The following is a 20,604-nucleotide window of genomic DNA, read 5'->3' as shown; positions in this document are numbered from 1 at the left end:
CCTGACAACCCTTTCAGTAAAGAAATTTTTTCATATATCCAATCTAAACCTCCCCCGGCGCAACTTGAGGCCATTTCCTCTCATCCTATCACTAGTTACTGGATAGAAGAGACCAGTACCCACCTCACTACAACCTCCTTTCAGGTAGTTGTAGAGAGCGATAAGGTCTCCCCTCAGCCTCCTCTTCTCCAGACTAAACAGCCCCAGCTCCCTCAGCCGCTCCTCATAAGACTTGTGCTCCAGGCCCCTCAACAACTTGGTTGCCCTTCTCTGGACATGCTTCAGCACCTCAAAGTCTTTCCTGTAGTGAGGGGCCCAAAACTGAACACAGGACTCAAGGTGCATCCTCACCAGTGCCGAGTCCGGGGGAATAATCAGTTCTCTGCTCCTGCTGGCCACACAGTGTTGTCCCAACATTTTATCTCTGTTTACTTTCTCTGTGGAATGACAGCTGTCACTTGGGAGACTGCATTGGTATCTAGAATTTTGGTTTAATATTTTGAATTGTTGTAATATTTTGAATTAGTCTTAACACTAAAGAACCTAACAGTAAGATCTGGGGAGAGCTTATTTGAAATCTGGTTTAGCCACTATTGGGATCACATCATGTTATCTTTTGTTGGTTTAGGGCTCATGTGAACCTGCACTAAAGGCTGAACAGTATTTTGTGTTTGCCAGAAAGCAAGGTAATTGCTCATATTATGGCTTTTTGTTACTTTAAGGCTATTTTTTTATTTCTCCATTTTATCCATTATTAGAGACAGGTCTTGTTGCCTCACTGAATCTTAGAAAATCTTGATTTTTACATGAAGTGTATAAATTAGCATATGTTGTGGTGCAGATTAAGTAATTTGAATAGTTGCCTGCCAGAATTTACCTAATTCCATATAGGCCACCATTTGTCTAATGGCTACCATTTAAGTTCAGATTTTTTGAGAAAACTGAATTGATACAGCAGTTCACTATTGCTGAAAGAAGTTCTCCAAATCCTTCTCCCCTTTTTTGGCTGCACAATCTTGTTGTTCCTTGAGCTGGCGCTAGTGCTTTTCAACTCTCAGCTCTCCCAAGTTGACAGAAAACTCACTCAGTTAAAGAGTGGGGACTTTTCTGTCTGTTTAGTGACCTGAATCAGCTCACTAACGTGAGAGGAGTACCAGAGCCCGCACAAGGGAGAGAAGGACTGCACAGTGAGGACTAGGAGAGAAAGTAGATGGCCTTTTTCAAGGCAGGAAGTGCCAATTAAGCTTAATTTTCTCATGAAATTTCACCCAAATTTTTGTGAATTCGGGAAGAATGATAGAAGTTTTATCTCTTACTGCATTCAGTGAAGATCTTACTTTTCTCACTCAGTTTGAGAAGAGCTGCAATCTTGCTATGGACAAAGGAAGAAGAAAAAAAATGTTAGAACCTGTCATATTTTACACAGGTCAGAGATTATGAAAGTAGATGAGTTTTGGTTCGTCTTCCCATTACAACATTCACTGCCCCTTCCAGTAGATGAACTGGGTGGCATCAAATGAACCTACTAGCTGGAAAATTGTCATTAAACAAAAGAAGGTTGTTCCTCGGGTGGTATGCAATTAAGTGGTGGAATACTTCACCATGGGGTGTTGTGGATGTAAAAAAAAAATCACAGTCTCAGTGGGAAACTGGGCAGCTTAATGGAAGAGAAAACCATTTGCATTACTAGGTTAGTGGTTACTAAGTTCAGCTAAGTTCAGCCTTGAGCTACAAATGGTGGAAGGCTGAGCAAGTGCTTGGATGAAGCATCACATTTGCTTGTTCAGTTCTTATTACCTCTTCCTAAGTATCTGCTTTTGGCTACTGTTGAGCATAGGGTTAGCTATCCATTTGACCTGACCTTAATGGCACCAGATGATGTGAGTACAAAGGCAGTGAGCTTTGTGTTCTAATGAAAGAGATGACAAGACTCAATGATTTGAAAATGGTAGGATTTTTACCTGAATTTTTTTCTCCCTTTCTATGAGTGCATAGCTGGCAATGCTCAGTGGTGGGTTTTACTTATCCCCTGTGTTGGTTGTTTATTTGTGATCTGATATTAAACTTAGCTTCACAGAAACACAAAGGAGAATCTCTTTTAGATTTGAAAGCTAACTTTTTTTCCCAAATAAGACTTACCATGTATTATTTTGAAACATATAATTATATACAAAAAGTCTTAAAGTAAGAACTATATTTATTCGTGACTCATTAGTCTAAAAATTTTTAGACTAATTTTTAAAATTGGTGCACATAGAATTGTAACTGCATTGTTAGAATATCTTGTCAGTATACAAAAAATTCTGTCATGAGATTAGTCTAGGCAAGCTTGATATTATACAGGATTGAAGCTGTCAGTGATAAACCTCCTAGGAAGATCTTTTTGCGTTGTACTCCAAGTGTTATAAAAAGGTTAAATTCTTCCCCCTTCCTTCAACATTCTCTAAGGCAAGAATAAATTGCATTACTTTTAGCTTAGCTCCCTTTGCAAATTAAATGCTCATCTTCATTATTTGACACATTATCTTGGTTAATTTAACCAAATAATAGTAGATTCAGGGTATTAAAATATTTATTTTAACTGTTGTGTTCTGAAGATGTAGTAATGGCACAGGTTACTTGAGAAGACGGTAAAATACTGTTTGAAATATAAGTGCATAATTTTTTTAAACTTAATTCATAATAGAGCATCATGATTTTCAGTTGAACTTAACTCTATAATATATTCTTTTGCCGGTGTTTTATTTGTATGAGAATTAGAGAGTTGAGGCACATGGTAGTCTCATGCAAGATCCTAGCTACTAGAGGAACCTGAAACTTGCTGGGTTTTGTTCATATAGTAAGAATGTTTTGGATTTTAATTAATACTTTAATTTCAAAAGATCTTACTACACTGGGTTTATAAGAAGTGGTAAAACAAGCATTCTGACTGCGTGAAATAAAATTTGAACACTACCAAAACAGTTTGTTCAATATGAATGTGAGACCACTTGTTTGTTGTTTCATCTTAAACTGCTCCAGAAGATTAGCTTTCTAGAAGAATCTCCCCTTTTAAAACAAACAAATAGTATAGCTGTTGATTAAGCACACTGCTCTCCCCCCTCCTCTCTCCAATGTACTTCAACCTGTTGGATGTCTGTTTTCCTAGCCTCAGGAAGAGTTTCCAGGAGGATATTATTTTGGTTTTTAAATAAGCCTTTATATAAAAATATAACACATCCTGCATAGTAAGTTACAGCATACTCAAATAGGTCTCTCCTGGGTACCCTATAAGGACCCATTCTTACATACCTTTAAGATGCTCTAGTTTTGACAAGGTCATTGACAGCTAAATGTTTTAAAGATTATTAGTAGGAAGGTTTTTGTTGGTAGCTGAGGTCAATTATTAAAAGTTAAAGTTGTCTGGTTAAAAGCAGGTCTATACTTGTACATTCTAAGCCTTGAAGCAGTTTCAGCTACTTTAATTAGCTACTATTATTTTTGTTAGACATGCAATTTAACCTGACTGGTAAGAGCTCTCTTCACTTGTCCATATAATTGAATTTATCATCTTTTTAAAGTTGAAAAAGATAATCTCCAGAGAGGTACAAAACAGTGATTTGCTAGATATAATTCTACAAAATACAAGTTACCAGAATTCACCTTCCTGAAGCATGGCCAAATGCCAAATATTGTAACTTACATGTTTGACAACGCGGTTTTGGCATGTGCTAATTAAATGCAAGTGACACAAAGTATATCCCCTCAAGCTTAGTAAATGTGGACATTAGTAAAGTATCTTTTAAATGGAATTTCAGATTATTAAAATAATCGCATCTTATAACCTGCAGCAATTCAGAGAGATGTTTCATAGCTACAGAAAGACACACCTTAGGTCACAGTACTGTACTGTAGAACTATCTGGTGAAAAAATGATCAATACTGATAGGCTATGACAGGCTTTTGGCAGCTTTAGGGCAACCTGTCTAGGCTTTGTACAAGAAGAAAAATAAGCTATCTGTACATTACATTTTTTCAGTCTTATTTTTTCCTCTTCTAGCTCTCATCATTTTAAGCGATTATACTACAAATTATCTCTGGAGTTTTTCAAAGACCTTCATGGTGTTTGATATATTGATGTTTAAAAGTCAGCTGTTGTAAACACGATCTATACATATTTGTTACCTTATGGTGGATTTTGTTCCTGACTTTTTGTTCCTCTTCAAGTTATAGTGCTTATTCTCCATCCCTCTCTTGGAACATGAACACCTCTGTGCAGCGGGAGCAGTTACGGCTAGAGATTGTTTCTTAAGGCCACGTTTACATATCAATTTCTATAATTAGATGAGATTTTTGCCCTTAATTTTTATATAAATTATGTATTTACAGTGGCTCACTCCTATCTGCTCTCTTTGTTTTCTGTGCCCTAGCTAAACTCCAGTGCCTTAAAATTTTGTATCTAATTCATGACCCACTGACTTCTGAGTAGTAGCTACAGAAAGTCCGTGCACAAAGGTGTAGAGAATGTCTCTTATGTGTTCAGTAGCCTATACAGTGTAGGGGTGAAAAGAGCCATAAATAAGAATTGGTCTTTATCCTTAGTTTTCAACATGGTTATATGTTGGAATTCATTGCACTGATACTGACAATTCTGCTTTTTCTTCATGACTATTTTAGCCATGAAAGCATGCTGTTGTGGAAGGAGACCAATGGATAAAGATCACAATAAACTATTTTATTTATGTCCCTATTTGTAGGATCAGAAGAGGTTTTGTCCTGGAGACAATATGCATAACTTCTAGGTAAATAATATCTTTTCCTTGTATAGTTTTACGCTTCACTAGTTACTCACCTGCTACTTAGCTGTAGAACACTCTTTGTTCGAAAAGAATCAGAGAAAGCTGTGGACTGTTGTGTGAATTGCAGTGACTGGACACAGAAAAGAGTCTGCAGCTGCAAGAGTCTTATTTGTTTATGTGCCTTATTAGCTAGAAGTAAAGTTCACAATGAAGGCTGCTGATGGGACAGTTCTTTAGTATGGAGGCTAAGAATAAAGATTTGGACCAGGCTTGTCTTACATATTTGGCTGACTAAGATGCATTTAAGTGTTAGTTCCTACACATACAGAATGGAGGTAGTTCTTTTGGATGTGAGTGTAATTTGGAAAAATAAAGATAACAGTTGAGAATTTCTCCTAGCCATCAAAATAGCAAGTCCAAGCGTTATCAAATATACTTCAAAGTATTTCATTCAATTTATCTATGAAAGTAATCAGTGAGCTACTGAAGTACCTGTGCTAAATGATTTGTTTGTTTATTTACAAGAGAAAAGCTGTACTCCTATGGTTTTGAATAGCAACGTAACTATTGAAGCCAGGGTACAATGGATGCTATCAGAAAAGCCCCATATGGGTGCACTTTAGATCTTTTGAATACCACAAAAGTTTAGTGACCTAGAAATGAATCAATAAAAAGCCATCCTCTATCTGACAAATTGAAGAACTGAGGGATTCTTACAGATGCATTGACTTTAACAATTCAAGATACACTGTTTGTAAAGGCTTTCTGAGAGACATTTAATCCTTAGAGTACTGTAGCAGACTATGAGGTGTTTTATATTTAGATCACTCTCCATAGTTAATTTCCTATTTTTACTGTAAGTTCACTGTTATGAAAATCAATGTAAGAAGACTAAAGGAAAGGCTAATGCTAAAATGATGTGTCCTTACACTGAACGTAAATGTTTTTAATTTGCTAAATTGAAAATTCCTTATTGTTCTGCAAAATATGGTTTGGAAGGGTATGGCAGTGTAAGAACCTCTCTAGTCCTGTTATATTACAAATAAGTCTATCACTCAACAAAGTGAATTATAATCTTGGATAGGTCAGAAAAAAGGTTTATATCCCTGTTCCCCATTGCTTCACTTCTATAGTTTTAACATTTCGGCATTTCAAATAAAATTTGAGTAAAAATTCTTCTTAACCACTACAGCCTTGTTTCCTCTTAATTTAGTTAAATAATCATCAACACACAGTATGATTTCTTATATTTATTCAGGGTTTATGGAGTTTCCGTGTTATGTTTGGCACAAAATTGAGCATGTTGTTTACTTTCTAAGGAATAATTAATATCAGAAATGATGATCCAGAAAGACTCTCTGTATAGTTGCATGCACATACACAAGCCATAAAATACTTGGACTAAATGAAATATTGGCTTATACTTCATTAAATGTCAGTTAAGTCCTGTGCATATGCAATACAACTCAGTGTTTCTGTGCCTCAAATGGTGAAGAAGGTGTACTTCAACCTGTAGATAAAAATTAAGAAATCAAGATTTTGGATTCACCAAGGATAACTTAAATGTTACAGCTGAGGATCCTTCCAGAGCACCCTACTAGAGTTCCTTTTTCTCTTTTGTTCAAAGGGAGGGAGGTCTAACAAAATTGGCTACCTCCACTGACATCTGCTGCAGTGATGTGATTATATGAGAGGCTTGGTGGCTTCTTTCAGGTAGTTCAGACAATTTAAGAAAAAAAAAAAAGTAGATATCATGCTGTCACTTTGACTTCTAGAGGGCTTTGGTTCTTAAATTGAGAGCTTCATAGATGGAGATTACCACATGGAAATCAATATACTGTTAATAATACATTACCAGTTATTGCAGTAAGCAACCAAAGAATAAATAACTAGAGAGAGCCAACATGTAGGGGACAGGAGCTGTATGTGTTCCTAGACTTCAGTTATAAGGGAGAATTACTCTGCATATGGGTTTTATTTATATCTTGTTGAAGCAGTTTAAGATCTAAGCAGGCTCCAAAGACTATATTTACAAAATAAGACTGTAATACTTCTTCAAAACTTTAGATAGTGTCAGTTGTACTTTTTGCTTCCGCACCTGTAGTGCTTCAGTTTTACCTGAATTGAGCCTTGTCTCCACCCAAGTCTTATACATGGATCTACATCCTTAGTCACAGCATAATGTATGGAGCTGAGTTACTCGGAAAACAGTTCTTCAGTAACACTATTAATGGCTTTTTAAGGATGCGAGAGTAAACATAAAATATTTAATTAAGAGCTCCAAACTTTCAAGGAAGTTGCAGTTTGTAATTCTGTAATGCTTTTGGAAATCAGTCCTGCTGAAATTTTAATAAGGAACCCAGCGCTGTCAACAGTAAGCCTTTGTCAGTACTGTACTTTTCACAATACTGATCTGTCCCTATTTTTCACTAAACTTATTTTTAAAAAAGATAAATGTGTTATTAGAAGTACATTAGAAGGCTAATATGGCCTAGTAAGCAGGTTAGCAGTATCAAAGGTAAATTATATTAATACAGTCTGAATTCTTAAATCATCAGACTCTACAATAAACTGGATGTATCAATGGCTAGTACTAGTAGCAACAGTGTTGTAGTTTCTGTATTCCCTTTGGCTTATTTGGATGTCCAGTTTTATGTAATTTCCTGTCTTAGCAACGGTGTTATGAAGCATTTTTCTCTATCTTGAAATGTTGCTTTAGAGTCACTTCGTTTCTTGGGTTTAATGAAAGGGAAACTTTTAAAGAAGTATCCTTAACAACAAAGTAGGTAATCTTGACACTATATCTTTAGGGATTATTCTGATGAAGAAAGAAGAAAGAAGTAAAAGAAATAAATTTTCCACATTTTAAGTGTATACCTTTTACCTTAAAAAAAAAAAAAGTATCCCATTAAAGAGAAATAGAAAAAGCAGGGAATAAATTCTGTTTTGCACAATATCTCATGGAGGATGGGCGATATCTCTGGGAGAACTGTTCCTTTTCCAGTGACTTTGAAAACTTGTGGTTTGAATTTCTTTCTCTTGTTAATCTAACCACTGAAGGTGTCAGTACTTGTGCATGATATTAGGAGTGTAGCAGTGCAACACCATTTTTCTGTGATTTGTTTCTTAAGTTTCCCCATTGCTATTAATATTCTTTCTCCTTTTTGGATATACATGTCCTTTCTTTCTTTCCTTCCTCCTACTTCGCTTCATTGGTTCTTTTTAACTCTTAAGGTCTAAAACATGCTATTCTGGTACATATCAAAGTTACAGTCTTTTTGCTTTCCTTCTTTAGTATTTTTTACAAATTAGATATGAATGACAACTTTCTGATTTTCAGCCTTTGTTATAGGTTTTGTGGTTTTTCTTTTAGTATTTTCATATGTGATTTATAATAATGAGGAAATTGTTTCCAAGTCACACAAAGAATGGATTAAGAGTCTTGTTGGTTCTATATAAAGAAAATATATCTCTCTATTTTTCTGCTACAACATCCCTGTGTATTATCTTCCAGCAGCCAGATTAAGAGATGAAAAAGTGAAACCTTACAGTGTTGCATTTACTTTTCTTCCACACAAAATATTTCAGATATCTTTCTAAATAAATATCAGAAATATGTTCTTCCAAAGAGCATGATCTAAAATTTTACTGGACAATTAATCAGGTAGTTATATTGTTAGGAATTTTTTTTGCTAGCGTTAACATTGCTATTGTTTATATTTCCTAAAAGTAAAGAAAATCAGAGATGGTTCAAATTTCAATTGTTATTTACTCATTCACTTCCACCATAGTTTTGAGTTATGATAAGTTATAGTTGTATGAAGCTCATTAAGACTTTCTAATTCTGGTAATTTCTGATACTTTACTTGCAGTGAAGAAGCTGAAGGAAATACTAGCCTTTCTAAAGTCAGTGGGAGTTTGTATTTTTATTTTGGTAGGCTAGTATTCACAATGTCTGTTAACAAGTATTGTCTCACTTCTTAAACTATAAATTCATATGTCATTTGAATGTGTTCATGATTTTGCTCTGATTAGCTTTAAAAAACAGCATTGCAAATTGTCTATTTTTTCAGTATATCAATATATAGTTTGGAAAGAAATGCAGATGTAAGAATGTCTCTATAAGAAATGATACCTTTGTGTATATATATATTAAGCATGCCAAATATGACTACATTTGAAAAGCATCAATTAATAGATACTTTAAGCAAGTTGATTAATATTTTAATGATTAAGACTATAAATATTAACACAGTTCTCCTAAATGAACAAAGCCCCTTCGCATTAAACCATGATTTTGGTAATCAGTTGATATTTATGGGAAACCTTGTTAGGGAGATAGCACTATTGCTGTATCCCATCCATATCTTAGAATCAAATACATGATTGAGTGCTATTTCCCTGGCTTGAAAAATTAGGAATACAGTATTATCAAGCATTATTTTTAAAGCTTTGGAATCATATTTTACCTGTTATCTATGTTGTACATTATATACTCTAGGAGATAGACCAAAAGAGAGTTTTTATAGAGTTGTGAAAATACAGGTGGGTGATTTATCTAACAAAAAAGAAAAAATTGCAACCATTCTTGTTTTCACAGAGGAAGATAAGTACGGTCTTTACTCCAATTTGTTGTTCAAGTATTTTCTCGCAGAGGGAGTTGTCTGTGGACATGACTTGTTTGTTGCTTCTGCTAAAGAGCATCCTGACAACATTTTAAAGGTAAAGAAGACTCATAGCTTTTGACAAGTAAAGCTGTAATCTCTTGATGAATTTAAATAGATTTTAAAGTGTATATATTGTGTAGTAAGAAATTAATTAGTCTTGGTGATTCCTAAGAATGTGTTGGGAAGTGCAGGAGTATTTACACTGGCCAGGTTTGGGAATTAAATTTAGTTCACTAGCCTCCCTCTATGGACAATGGAGTAAGATCCTCCCAAGGCCAAATCAGGCTAGGAGTCTGGTTATCCTTTATTTTGATTATGGATGAAAACCAGACAGACTAGTTGGCTTAGTTGAATGGTTTGAGTAAACCCAACTGTTTACAGTTTCCACCTGCCTATCAGGAAGAGTAGTTAAGCTGCTTTGAATATATTGTGGTGGAAACTGTACAATTTGTGTAGATACTTATTGTAGTTTCCTATAGAAAAGAGAAATATCATTTAACATCTTTACAACTTCCTTTACATGTACGTTTCATTCTGACTGTCTTTTTTTGCTAGGAAACATGGTCGGCTTTGGATTAGGTCATATAGAAAGGTTCCTTTCAGACTTCAGTGAACTCCTAATCAAACACTAATAGTTTCCATTATAAGGAAATTATATAAGGGAAAAAGCCTGATCAACACTGCAAAAAATGCTGAAGTGTGAGGATAATCTTACAAAATTTCATTAAATATTTTATGTCTTTCTAAGGCTGCTTTTTTCTAATATCAAAAGTAACATATAATTTACTGATTACTTCTGCATCAAGTAAAGTCTGGCTATTTCCTTAAGAGTCTTCAGAGACTATTTCTGGACAAAATGATTACTTTTCTTTTTTCTCACCTAGTGATGGTAGATTCTATGCCTTATCTGTTCAATATTATCTTCAGTATTCAGGGAAAAATATATTCTTAATGAAATGATATGATTGTGGTTATGTTAAATCTGATAATTTTTTAATGAACTTAAAGAGGGTTCATTTAGGGGTGAAATTTTTATCATTTGTTCTTGTGATTTAGCATATAGCCTAAACAAATAGGTTAGAAATTGATTGTGAAGTATGAATTCCATAAGAACTTGCTATATTTTTAATAATATTTGGTTTTAAATAACTGATAATCAAGCCATTGACTCTCTGACCATACAATACATGATCATTGCAGTTATTTTTCTCATTATTCAAATGAATATTTTTATTGCATTGCATTAAAATTTCTTAAAATGGAGTAGCTAACATACATTTTATTCTTTCATTCACCTTTGAATCTATTGTTCAAAGCATGTCATATTTTTCCTAGCTCCTGTTCTTCAGGCTTTTGCATGTTAATCAACAGACATCGTTATGTACATCTATCCTTCTAGTACCAGTTTGAATTTGTGGTCAGTTAGTGACTTACTGAGTTCTGTTGTCTGATTTGGAGTAAGTTTTCCTTCTTACTTTTCAGGGGTAAACACTACATAATAATACTGCATTCCTCTGTTGTAACTCCATAGTGGTGTTACTATACAAGATTATAAATGGATGGACAATGTTATTACAGGGAAGTTGAGGAAAACATAATTTTGTCTTGTTTTCTTCCTCCATTTGTGTGTTTATATATCCAATAGTACTCTTGTCTATGCTTTTATACTCTTACCTTGAATATTCAACACTTCCTTTGCTTAACAGACAAGGCACAGTAGAGTTGATTTCTCTGATTTGTATTGCTGTCTTGAAATTGGTTCAGTGAAGTAACCCTGTAATATGCTAGGTGTCGATCTAGAAAATTATGTACTTTCACACTTGGAAAGCTTTGGCACTTCTTAAAATTCCAGCGTGCGTTACCTAAAAAACATTATTGCCTCACCTGGAAAAAGTCGATCTAAGACTGGCATTGGCCACAGTTGGGTCTCCATATTACAGAAGTAAAGGAGTTTTCCCTACGATTGCCTCACTTGACTTCTAAAAGAGAGGACCTTCAGGTGCTTCAAGAAGTCCTCTCCTGTCATAAAAGTGAGCTGTTTGGGATTTGGATGTCTCCACCAAGTCAAGATTTTAATATAGCATATCTGACCGTTGAATAACATTGCTTTTTATTTAATGAGATTAGTAATTAATTTATTTTCAGTATCTGATTGGACTGTATTCTTTACTGGAAGGGCAACATAGATATGGTACATATCAACTTGAATTATACATTTCATGCTTGGTTTTTATTTTATAAAATTCAAGTACAGATTCAATATATTCTATAGCTAGTATTCTAAATAACTCGTGTTTTACATAAAGGCAGCTCATTAACTGCCCTATGTCCATATTGTGTGGTCAGTCTATTTATACATTCAGTTCTCTGCTGAGATGCCATAATTGCCCTATTCTAATTTTATGATGTGATTGGAAGTTTTTTGAACCTATAACCAAGACAAATATTGCTGGTAGTAGGAAGGGGAAAAGACATTCTTATAGACCATAATTATCTTGAAATTGTGTATAGCTAAGAGACAAGGAGAGGATAAAAAGCCCTGATCAGCTGCCTAAGATATATTATATTACCACCCACCAATTTATCCATCATCCTTTGAAAACATATTCATGCCTTTTGTAGTCAAAGCTCCTTCAGGAAATTGGCATTAAGACATAATGCTGAAAAATTATACATCTCTGGTAAAACCTACAGAACTATATACATGCTGGTTTTTAGAAAGTATTTTAAACATTTAAGAGCATTTCTGTTCAATCTATATTCTTCAACAAAAGGCAACTTTTTACTACAAAGGCATAAATACTGGGAAGGGAATAGTATATAATGTAAGAAATAGTATGGTATACTTTGTGATCGATCATAAAATAAAACTGCACTGGCAAATAGAAAACTAAATCAATAATAAAATGACTGAAGGAAACATTATATCTTAACATTTCATTTTCAGTACGATACTTTATTAAGTTTAGACTACAAATTATGAAAGGCAGTTATGTGCTCAAACTTAAAAACAAAGAGAAACTAATAAAGTAGATGGGTTTTTTCTTGTATCTGTTTCCTTCACTGTGTTTAGTGGCTGTATTTTTTTATATAATTCAGCACTCACTCTGAAGTTAATGCCAGCTGTTTTGAAGTTGCATATAGTGTATGTGTTTGAGAACGGATCATATAAATTTGAGTATATGGTTATATTTATTACAGTGGAAATCTTTAACTTAAACACTGTTATGCTTTTTTGCAAGAAACAGCAAGCAAGGGGGTTGAATATTTCCTTGAACATCACTGTAGCCAAAATTAGAACAGGTTTGCATCCATTCCAAGTTAGGATACCAAACTGACTTCTCGAAGCCATAAAAATAAGTAACTATATAACAGCTTAGTTGTTTATGCCCATTCTCCTTGTTAGTGCCAAGGTATGGTTCCAGTCTTTCAAAAAAAAAAAATCTGTATCTGTGGTGGCTACATTTCTATATTTCTCACTTTTCCTACTTCAATTTGGCACTAAAATTCTAGAACTGCCTAAACTGCCTATATAAGAGTTTCTTTGTCTTTTTTTCCTAATTAGTTTATCTAGACCTTGGGGGTGAGCTGATTTTCACAACTTTTAGTGAGGAAAAAATTGGATTATATTTGCAAGTTACAAGTTCATCTTGACAATGAAGAGTGCTTTCTGTTAAGTTGCTTTTACTGTAGAGCCTGTGCAAAGTTTGTCTCAAGAGGAAGACTCACTGGTCATTATACGTGCTGGGAAACAGAAACCAGCATCCCCTGAAGCCCAGCAATTTCCCTGTGGGACCCCGGCCAATGTTACCTCAATGACCATTCCATTGGGAACTTGGAACCCCGAGGTGGAAGAGTGGAAGGTCCAGAACTGCTTTCTAGAGCTGCATCTGTTCATCTCCTGTGGAAAAGTTGAATGCTTTGTGCAATTACTGCATTTTTATGGAATCTCTTTTCAAGCTGGAATCTTATTACAAGATACTTATGGACTCTGTTGAGATTGCCTTTTGGAGGTTCTCTTACAAGAAGAGAGGATAAAGAGCACATCCTTCAAAGAAAAAAAACCATACTTTGACATAATCTGAGCCTGCTGCTTATGGTCAAGGTGCTTTTCCTACCTATGCTATAGAGGATAGCCTTCTTAGAGGGAAAGACATTCTCCAGAATTCTACCCCCAGTCAAGTCCTTCGAGGCTTACCGTACTAAGGCACAAAGCAGTATTTACCTTGTATATCTGGTGTCATTGTACTTCCAAGTTTGAAAATGAACAATGTGCAAACAGTTTGCTCTCTGGAGAACTACGCAGAAGATTCTCTTGAGTAATAAAGCCCTTAGTGTGCCCATGTATCAGATACACAGCTTCATTGTGTTTGCTGGACATATCCTGAAGCCAAGTCAGTCAGGAGAAACCACAGTAGTAGTGTAGGGTACCACAGTGAAAGGGAAAAATGCAGCATTGCTTGGTGAGGAAGCTGGGAGGTGCATGTAGAGAAGTATAATGGTTTATTAAAAAACCAATAGGGACAAGATCAAAAAAGCCTCCAGGAACAAGTTTTTTAAAATTTCCTACCAAGCTCAAAAGATCTCTAAAAAAAAAAAGTGAAAGTATATTTTAAATATGGCATTTCGCTTAAGTATGTCATTTGGAAAAGACTGAAAAAATTCCACCTCCAGCAAACTGGTTATACTGAGTAAACCTGAAGAATAGAATGTGGACACTTAACTCTTTTCCCACTGAAAAGATGAATGCAGAAAGAATCCAGCAAAATGTACTTTTGTTATTTCAAGGGTTATTTAAAAAACAACAGCAATAAACAACCCATTGAGCTTCAGTGTTGTATTACTGTGTTTGCAAACAACCTCTTGAAAGAAAGCATAGCTGTCTACATGGACTTTTTTATTCCAGCAAAGTACATTCAACCATGATGCTTACATTTTCCCCTCACAGATATGACTCTAAAACATGGTTGTGTCAAAAGGAAGAGTGCAAACCTAGAAGAAATTATCAGGCTGGTGACAAGGGCTTTCCAAGCTTCCATTTTCAAAGAGCTCTCTTCTAACTCCTTCCTGTCTCTTCACTGTCTAGTGTTGTAAAAGAAGCTGTGTATGAATGCAAGAGGTATTTTTTCTGTCGTCTGACATTTTTACATGCTACATAAAGAAACTAAAAGCATAACAGCTTGAAAGGTAAAAATATATATGCAAGAAGGGCTACAATCCTATTATCCTTTCTTTCCCAATTGTATTTTCAAAATACATGACCTTCTTACAGTGATTCAGCTGCTGCGTGCTGTTAAATGTTATCACTTATTACACAGAAATCCAATTACAGTTACAACACTAGTGAACTTTCCTACCACCTATTCTCTCTCTTTCTGAAGTAAAGATAGCCTTGTGGCACAAAGACTAGGGTTGAAGCTAACCCTGGCAGCTGTCTCAGAGTTTGAAAGTTCCTTTGAAAAATCTATTTTCTTTATCATATAGCTCTTGCTCATCTGCTTACTTTTCTTGCTTGCATGTTGGGTAAATGGAATATCTATTTTACATTTTTCTGTATTAAAATGCAGATAATTTAATTATGTTGTAATACATAATTTTCTGCTTTACAAAACTGTGTTATAAACTTGACAAGAGAAGTTGTATGGGTGTGAAAAAGGATGCTGGAAAAAAAATAATCGCTTCTGTTTAAAAAGAGTGAAATCCTTTTAAGCAGTACCCACGCTGGGAACTCTCTAAAGTGTAAAGCTTGGTCTTTGTCAAAAGTTCAGACCAATCTAATAAAAAGATTTTCCAGAACTAGTGGAAATAAATGATTGGCTTAAATTTCAGGTTTCAATCTAACAATCCTTTGCTGTTTATTAGGATATTTTCTTTCATGATCTTAGTTATAAAATTATGTTTGTTTTTAAAGACAGATCTTACTTAGCCTGATAAATGTATCATAAAAGCAGTAGCTTAAAAAAACCCAAATGTTTAGGCTTCAGTGTTCACAAATAACTATTTTACAAATCTAGTTGGTAACTTTGTAGAATTGATTTGCTCAAGTAGTGGACTATTGCTTACAGTGCTCATCTCTAAAGGTGTTCATGAATAACGCTGTTATTATTAAATCTGTTTAGGCTAGTGCATTATACACTGCAGCAGAATTTACAGAATTTTGGACAAGGGCACTCTCATTTTATTTAGTTTCTTCACATTACTTTTTTTAGTACGTCATTCTCTTTTTTGTTGTATTTTTCTTAATTAAGCATTCATGAACTGATACAGAAAAAAGATGAAATAAAAAAAAAAAAATCTGATCTTCTCGTATGCATTCCTGGGTTTTAATGTTGTGAAATGGAGCCATAGTGTGAGGAAGTTATAGCAGAGAGTTCTGTGACTTGACTGTAGGGTTTACTTCTGTGTATGTGAAGTAGAGAATATATTCTTATGGGTTAAAAAAAAATACCCCTTAGAGTACTTTCAATTAACCTTTTTTATTTCATAAAACAGAGGAATATTATTTCCCTTTTCTCTTCACACAATTCTTGTTTATCCTGGGTTGACATCCATTTGGTCCTTTTGAATGTCAAAGAAAAATTTCTGTAGAATATCCTTACCTGGAGATGGAAATAAATTGTTGTACAAGGGCCACTGAAAGGAGAAAAATTCTCTATCCAGTCATTTGTGTTCTTTGACAATAGACCTTGTCTTCACAAATGTTTACAATCAAAATAGAATCCTCCCCCCTTTTGGGAGTAGGGCCCTTTAAAATGACATTTATATAATACATTATTGAAAAGAAAATATTTACCCTTCCTGACTTACCATCTGGTGTCCTTTAAATACTAAAAATTAACATAATGAAAAAGAGCTTTAAATTCATGTGAGTTTAAACTAGCTAAATATCATTGCAGTTAGAAATCAACAGTGAATTGTACTCCCTTTAATATTTTTTTATTTCACGTTTCTTTAATCATACCTGTGATGATATTGCATTGCAAAATTGTTGCATAAAACCATGTGAACAACATATCTATTGATACATAAATAGATAATGTTTTAAATTCTTAAGTACTATTAATTATACAGTTATTGAAACCCATAAGGATCAAAGGATTTCATATAAGAGGGATTTCACATACAGCTTGGATTATGTTGCTAAATAATAGCACAGTAGTACTTCTTTAGCATTGTAAAATAGCTTAGAGAGGAGTATGATGCCTATAGTTGGTGTAATGCATTGGTAATTAAGAGGGTGTGAGGTTAAGCTTCATTAACTGCTGTGGGATTGTATCTTGGATTTTATTATCCCCTAGAGAACATAAGAAGTGAGAGAGGTCAAACTGTTAGAATCTGATTTTGCTTCGTGCATCTGCCAAAACAAGGCAGGCAGAGTAATGTGGCAGCAAACACAGAAAGGCCTGGATTGCCAGCAGATACGAGTTGTACACCATTTTCTTACAAAGATAAAAGATTTATTAATAAAAAATAAATTACTTCCTGTTTGCAATAAAACCTTCATAAGCTTGGTTTGTAGGAAACAAAATTATTTTAATTGCATTGTTGTTTAGTGTTAGCACTTTAGAAAACCATTTTTTCCCCACACTAATTTTTTTATTTTAAAAGATAGCAACAAGCTTCCTTTTCTCTTTTTTTCCTTTCTACTACATCTCAGTCTAGACACAGACAAATGCCCCAACCAAACCACACTTAATAACTTTAGCACTTGTCTGCCTTTTTTGTGTATTCATGCTGCATAGCAAAGACTTGTATTTTAGTTGACCCCAAGAAGTGCTGTGCATTTTCTTTTTTTTTATTTTAACTAATGCACTGCTACATGCTTTGTTTTTTTTATATACCTTATGAGAGATTTGTCTTTTTTTAGCCTGGGAGAATGTAACAGTTCTCAGGAGTTGACACACTGATGCCACAAAATTCTCAGTCCCAAAGCTTTTCAAAGCTATATGATGTGGGAGCTAAGATATTTTTAAGCAGAAATAGGTTAAATAGATATTACAGGCTGATAAATCAACTCTCCTTTTCTTAGTCTTTTGTTTAAATAACACTTTTCTTTCCAAATTCAGGATGAAATTTTGGAAGTAACTTTAAAAAATTTTAAGAGTCTTGTATTCTTCTGAAAATCTGATTTTGATTCTAAGAATATAAACTTATTTAATCCTAAATAGGCTCATAATCCAACATCCTTTTTTAAATTCTGATAATTTCAGCAGCTTTAGGTGCTTTTTATATATGATAGAGAAGTACAGTTCTCAAACATAAATAATGATTTAATAAGACGGCTGGAAACTAGAGTCTTTGTTTCTCAATTTGTAATGAATCTGGGAGAAAGGGAGTTTTACTAAAGCCCTGCTCTTGAATCTCCCATGGGCAGATATTTTGAGGAAAAGCCCAGGCTTAGCCATCTTTAAATGGCACTCATGGAAACCATGCCCTCCACTGCACTCCGTATATGTTCTGCTATATAGTTTTCAGTTCAATTTTTTTATAGCTGTGCCAGAAGGCGTCTGTGTTCTGTGGCTAGTTTGGCTGCTGGTCTGCTTCACCCTTTCCATAGCTTTTCTTTTTCCTTCAATTTTTAAGCACAATCTGAGAACTGATGAATGCTTTATAGTTCTTGGACAGTAATGAAACCTTTCATGACAGTGAAGAGTTGTGAAGTATATATCCAACCAGCCAGCCTTTATCTTTGAGAATATACCTATATTATGACAACTGGAGACTTTTTCTCACTAAGGCATGATCAGGTTTGGAAGGAGCTAGTTCCTTGAAACAAAGAATAACATTTGATTTGCAGTGTCAGAAGAGCAGGAAACCTTTTATTCCAGTTCTAGTTATCATGAAGATAAAAAGAGGATATGAAGATAAAAAGAAATGTTTGGATCACTTCAATTTCAGTATTTTCAATATTGCCCATAAAGCAGGTTTATATAACTGTGTTCTGTGTCTGTAATTCTCCCTGGTCCCAAGCCTACTAACCAATTTTGAGCTCTCTCCATTTCCAAATGTGCTTATACAAAGATCTAGTTAAAAGATTTTTGAAAATTATGGACTGGGATACATGAATCAGTACATCCCAAGGCAAAACAACATTAATGATCACCTATGTATTGTGTTTAGTCTTTTACCAAGCTAATGAAGGCATGTGTGTTGGCTTCTAGTCAATGTAGACATACCTTCAAACAGGAACTGCACGTTCTGCCTCTCTTTCATACAGTTTAGTGTAAATGGGAGGGAAACAAGGGTAAAGAGGAGCTGGGACAATAGTGATAATGTTAGGATGCAGATCTGGAGGTAAACAATATTTATTAGTTCTGTTAATTAATCTTTATCTAAAATGTGTTCAAATTACAGATGTACTCAGATCATGGATAGGATTGGAATTTTTTTTCCTATTTGTGCTTAAGTGCAACATCCCAGAATATATTTAACCAAGTTAATATACCAGGTGGAGCTCAAGCAATTGATCTTCAAAATACCAGTCAGCTCCACAGGCAGACTACCTTTTCCAGATTGCAGCTGAATTATGTACGAAGCCTACTAAGAGGCTGTAAAATTCACAACCACCACATGCAAGAATATGGTTCAGGATATGTTTGCTTTAGAGCATAGTGTTTGTTGGGGTAGAAAATTATATGGCTGTGAGACCTAGTAGCCCCAGAAACGTCTTAAGTCTCAGTGCATCATGTGAACATGTTTCCTTCATAGGGACAAGAACATGGTACATCTAAGAAATGTATTCTTCAGCTAAGCATGGTAGTTATTAGGTAAATGTATTTCAGAAAAGCAACTGAGGAAATAAGACTTGCTCTTGGTATGAGAGAGTTTTTCAAGTGCTCCTGGTTCCTTCTGTGGGGCAGCAAGGGACAAGACAGCATAAAACAGACCTAAGCTGATGCATATGCTAACTGCCATGGTACTGAGTCATGGATTTTCTCGTGTTGCTTTGTATGAATTTAGTCATGTTTAAACAATCAGTTTATAATGTTAGAAGTTTTTTATTATGTCAGAATAAAATCTCTTTATTATGTCAGAAAAATAAACTATATTGGCAAAAAAGGCTATTTCAGATGGATACTTAGATAGGTTTTCGTCTCTGACAGCCAAAATCTTTATCAGCTTCAGATGAAACCATTTTTCCTTGATCTCTTAATCTGCTTCATTCTTAGCAACAGTTAAGGCATACCACAGTGCCTAATTGTGTTGCACTGATAGTGTGTCTGTCTCTGTTTTGGACTGAGCTTCTTGGGTGTCAACAGCTAGTATTTGTAATGTCTCCCTTCCATATAGTGCCATGTAAGAAGGTTTTGTTCTGTGTTTGACTGCAAGGCAGGAACTTTTTTCAGTGTTACATGAGGGTATTGAAGTAGCTTGTACTTTATCAGTAGTACTTGGAGAACTTCTCACCCCTTATTGTCTTAACCTCTGTTTTATTTTAGGGTAAAATACAGTCTCTGTGTAAAATATACATTATGTGTGATTATATAAAAGCAAATGTATATAGCTAAATGTCCCTGTCTCAAATTTGTCTTTGCCAATTATTATATAATAACCATGAACCAGTAGCGCAAGTGACAGGCATTTGCAGTGATTCCAGAGGAGAAAAATATTAAATAGCTTAAAAGAATATTGGTGCTGGTTTTCTCTTTACCTACAGTAAAGGTGAATGGTAAAGTACACAATTTCCTGGATTTCAGCTTTGTGGATGATGTGATAGCTGCCTGGTGATACAACAGCAGGATGAGGTAGCAGCATGTATCAGTGTTAGGATGCGAAACAGGCAAGCTCAGGGAGTTTGATGAAATGCTTAGGCAGGATTTCATGATATCTTCCAAACTGTGGCTGGCACTTGTTTTCAGAACAACAGAGATTACGCGCCACTATAAAAAGTTCCAGGTAGTACCTGGGAGCCAGTTGATCTTGGTGAGTGAAAGGAAGAGATACCTGGAAATGTTTTGGCCTGCAGATTTATTCATTTACAGAACTCACTTTTTAAATGAAGGTTGATTTTATTTATTTTTTTAATTAGTATAATTGGGCAATATTTTGAGATGATCACATATAATCAGCTCTTCACTAAAAAAGAAAGACCTTTTTGCCTTAGCCAGCTTAAACATATGAATAACTGTATTAGGAAATTAAATCGGCGTAATAGTTTA

The 20,604-nt window shown here is 34.7% G+C and overlaps 1 protein-coding gene across 1 annotated transcript in view; it reads left to right on the top strand.

Annotated features, from left to right (window-relative positions):
* The window catches only part of ELP4 (elongator acetyltransferase complex subunit 4), a 154,553-nt gene that overhangs the window by 8,102 nt on the left and 125,847 nt on the right, over positions 1 to 20,604 (top strand). The window contains exon 3 of the mRNA XM_069804006.1: positions 9,379 to 9,500. Within this exon, the coding sequence (XP_069660107.1) occupies positions 9,379 to 9,500 (122 nt within the window). The remainder of the gene's footprint in view (positions 1 to 9,378; positions 9,501 to 20,604) is intronic.

This window comes from Haliaeetus albicilla, chromosome 16 (genome assembly GCF_947461875.1).
Source record: "Haliaeetus albicilla chromosome 16, bHalAlb1.1, whole genome shotgun sequence".
In the NCBI taxonomy this organism is placed as follows: Eukaryota; Metazoa; Chordata; class Aves; order Accipitriformes; family Accipitridae; genus Haliaeetus; species Haliaeetus albicilla.
Note: the sequence above shows the minus strand (reverse complement) of the source record. Positions and strands in the feature narration are given on the sequence as shown.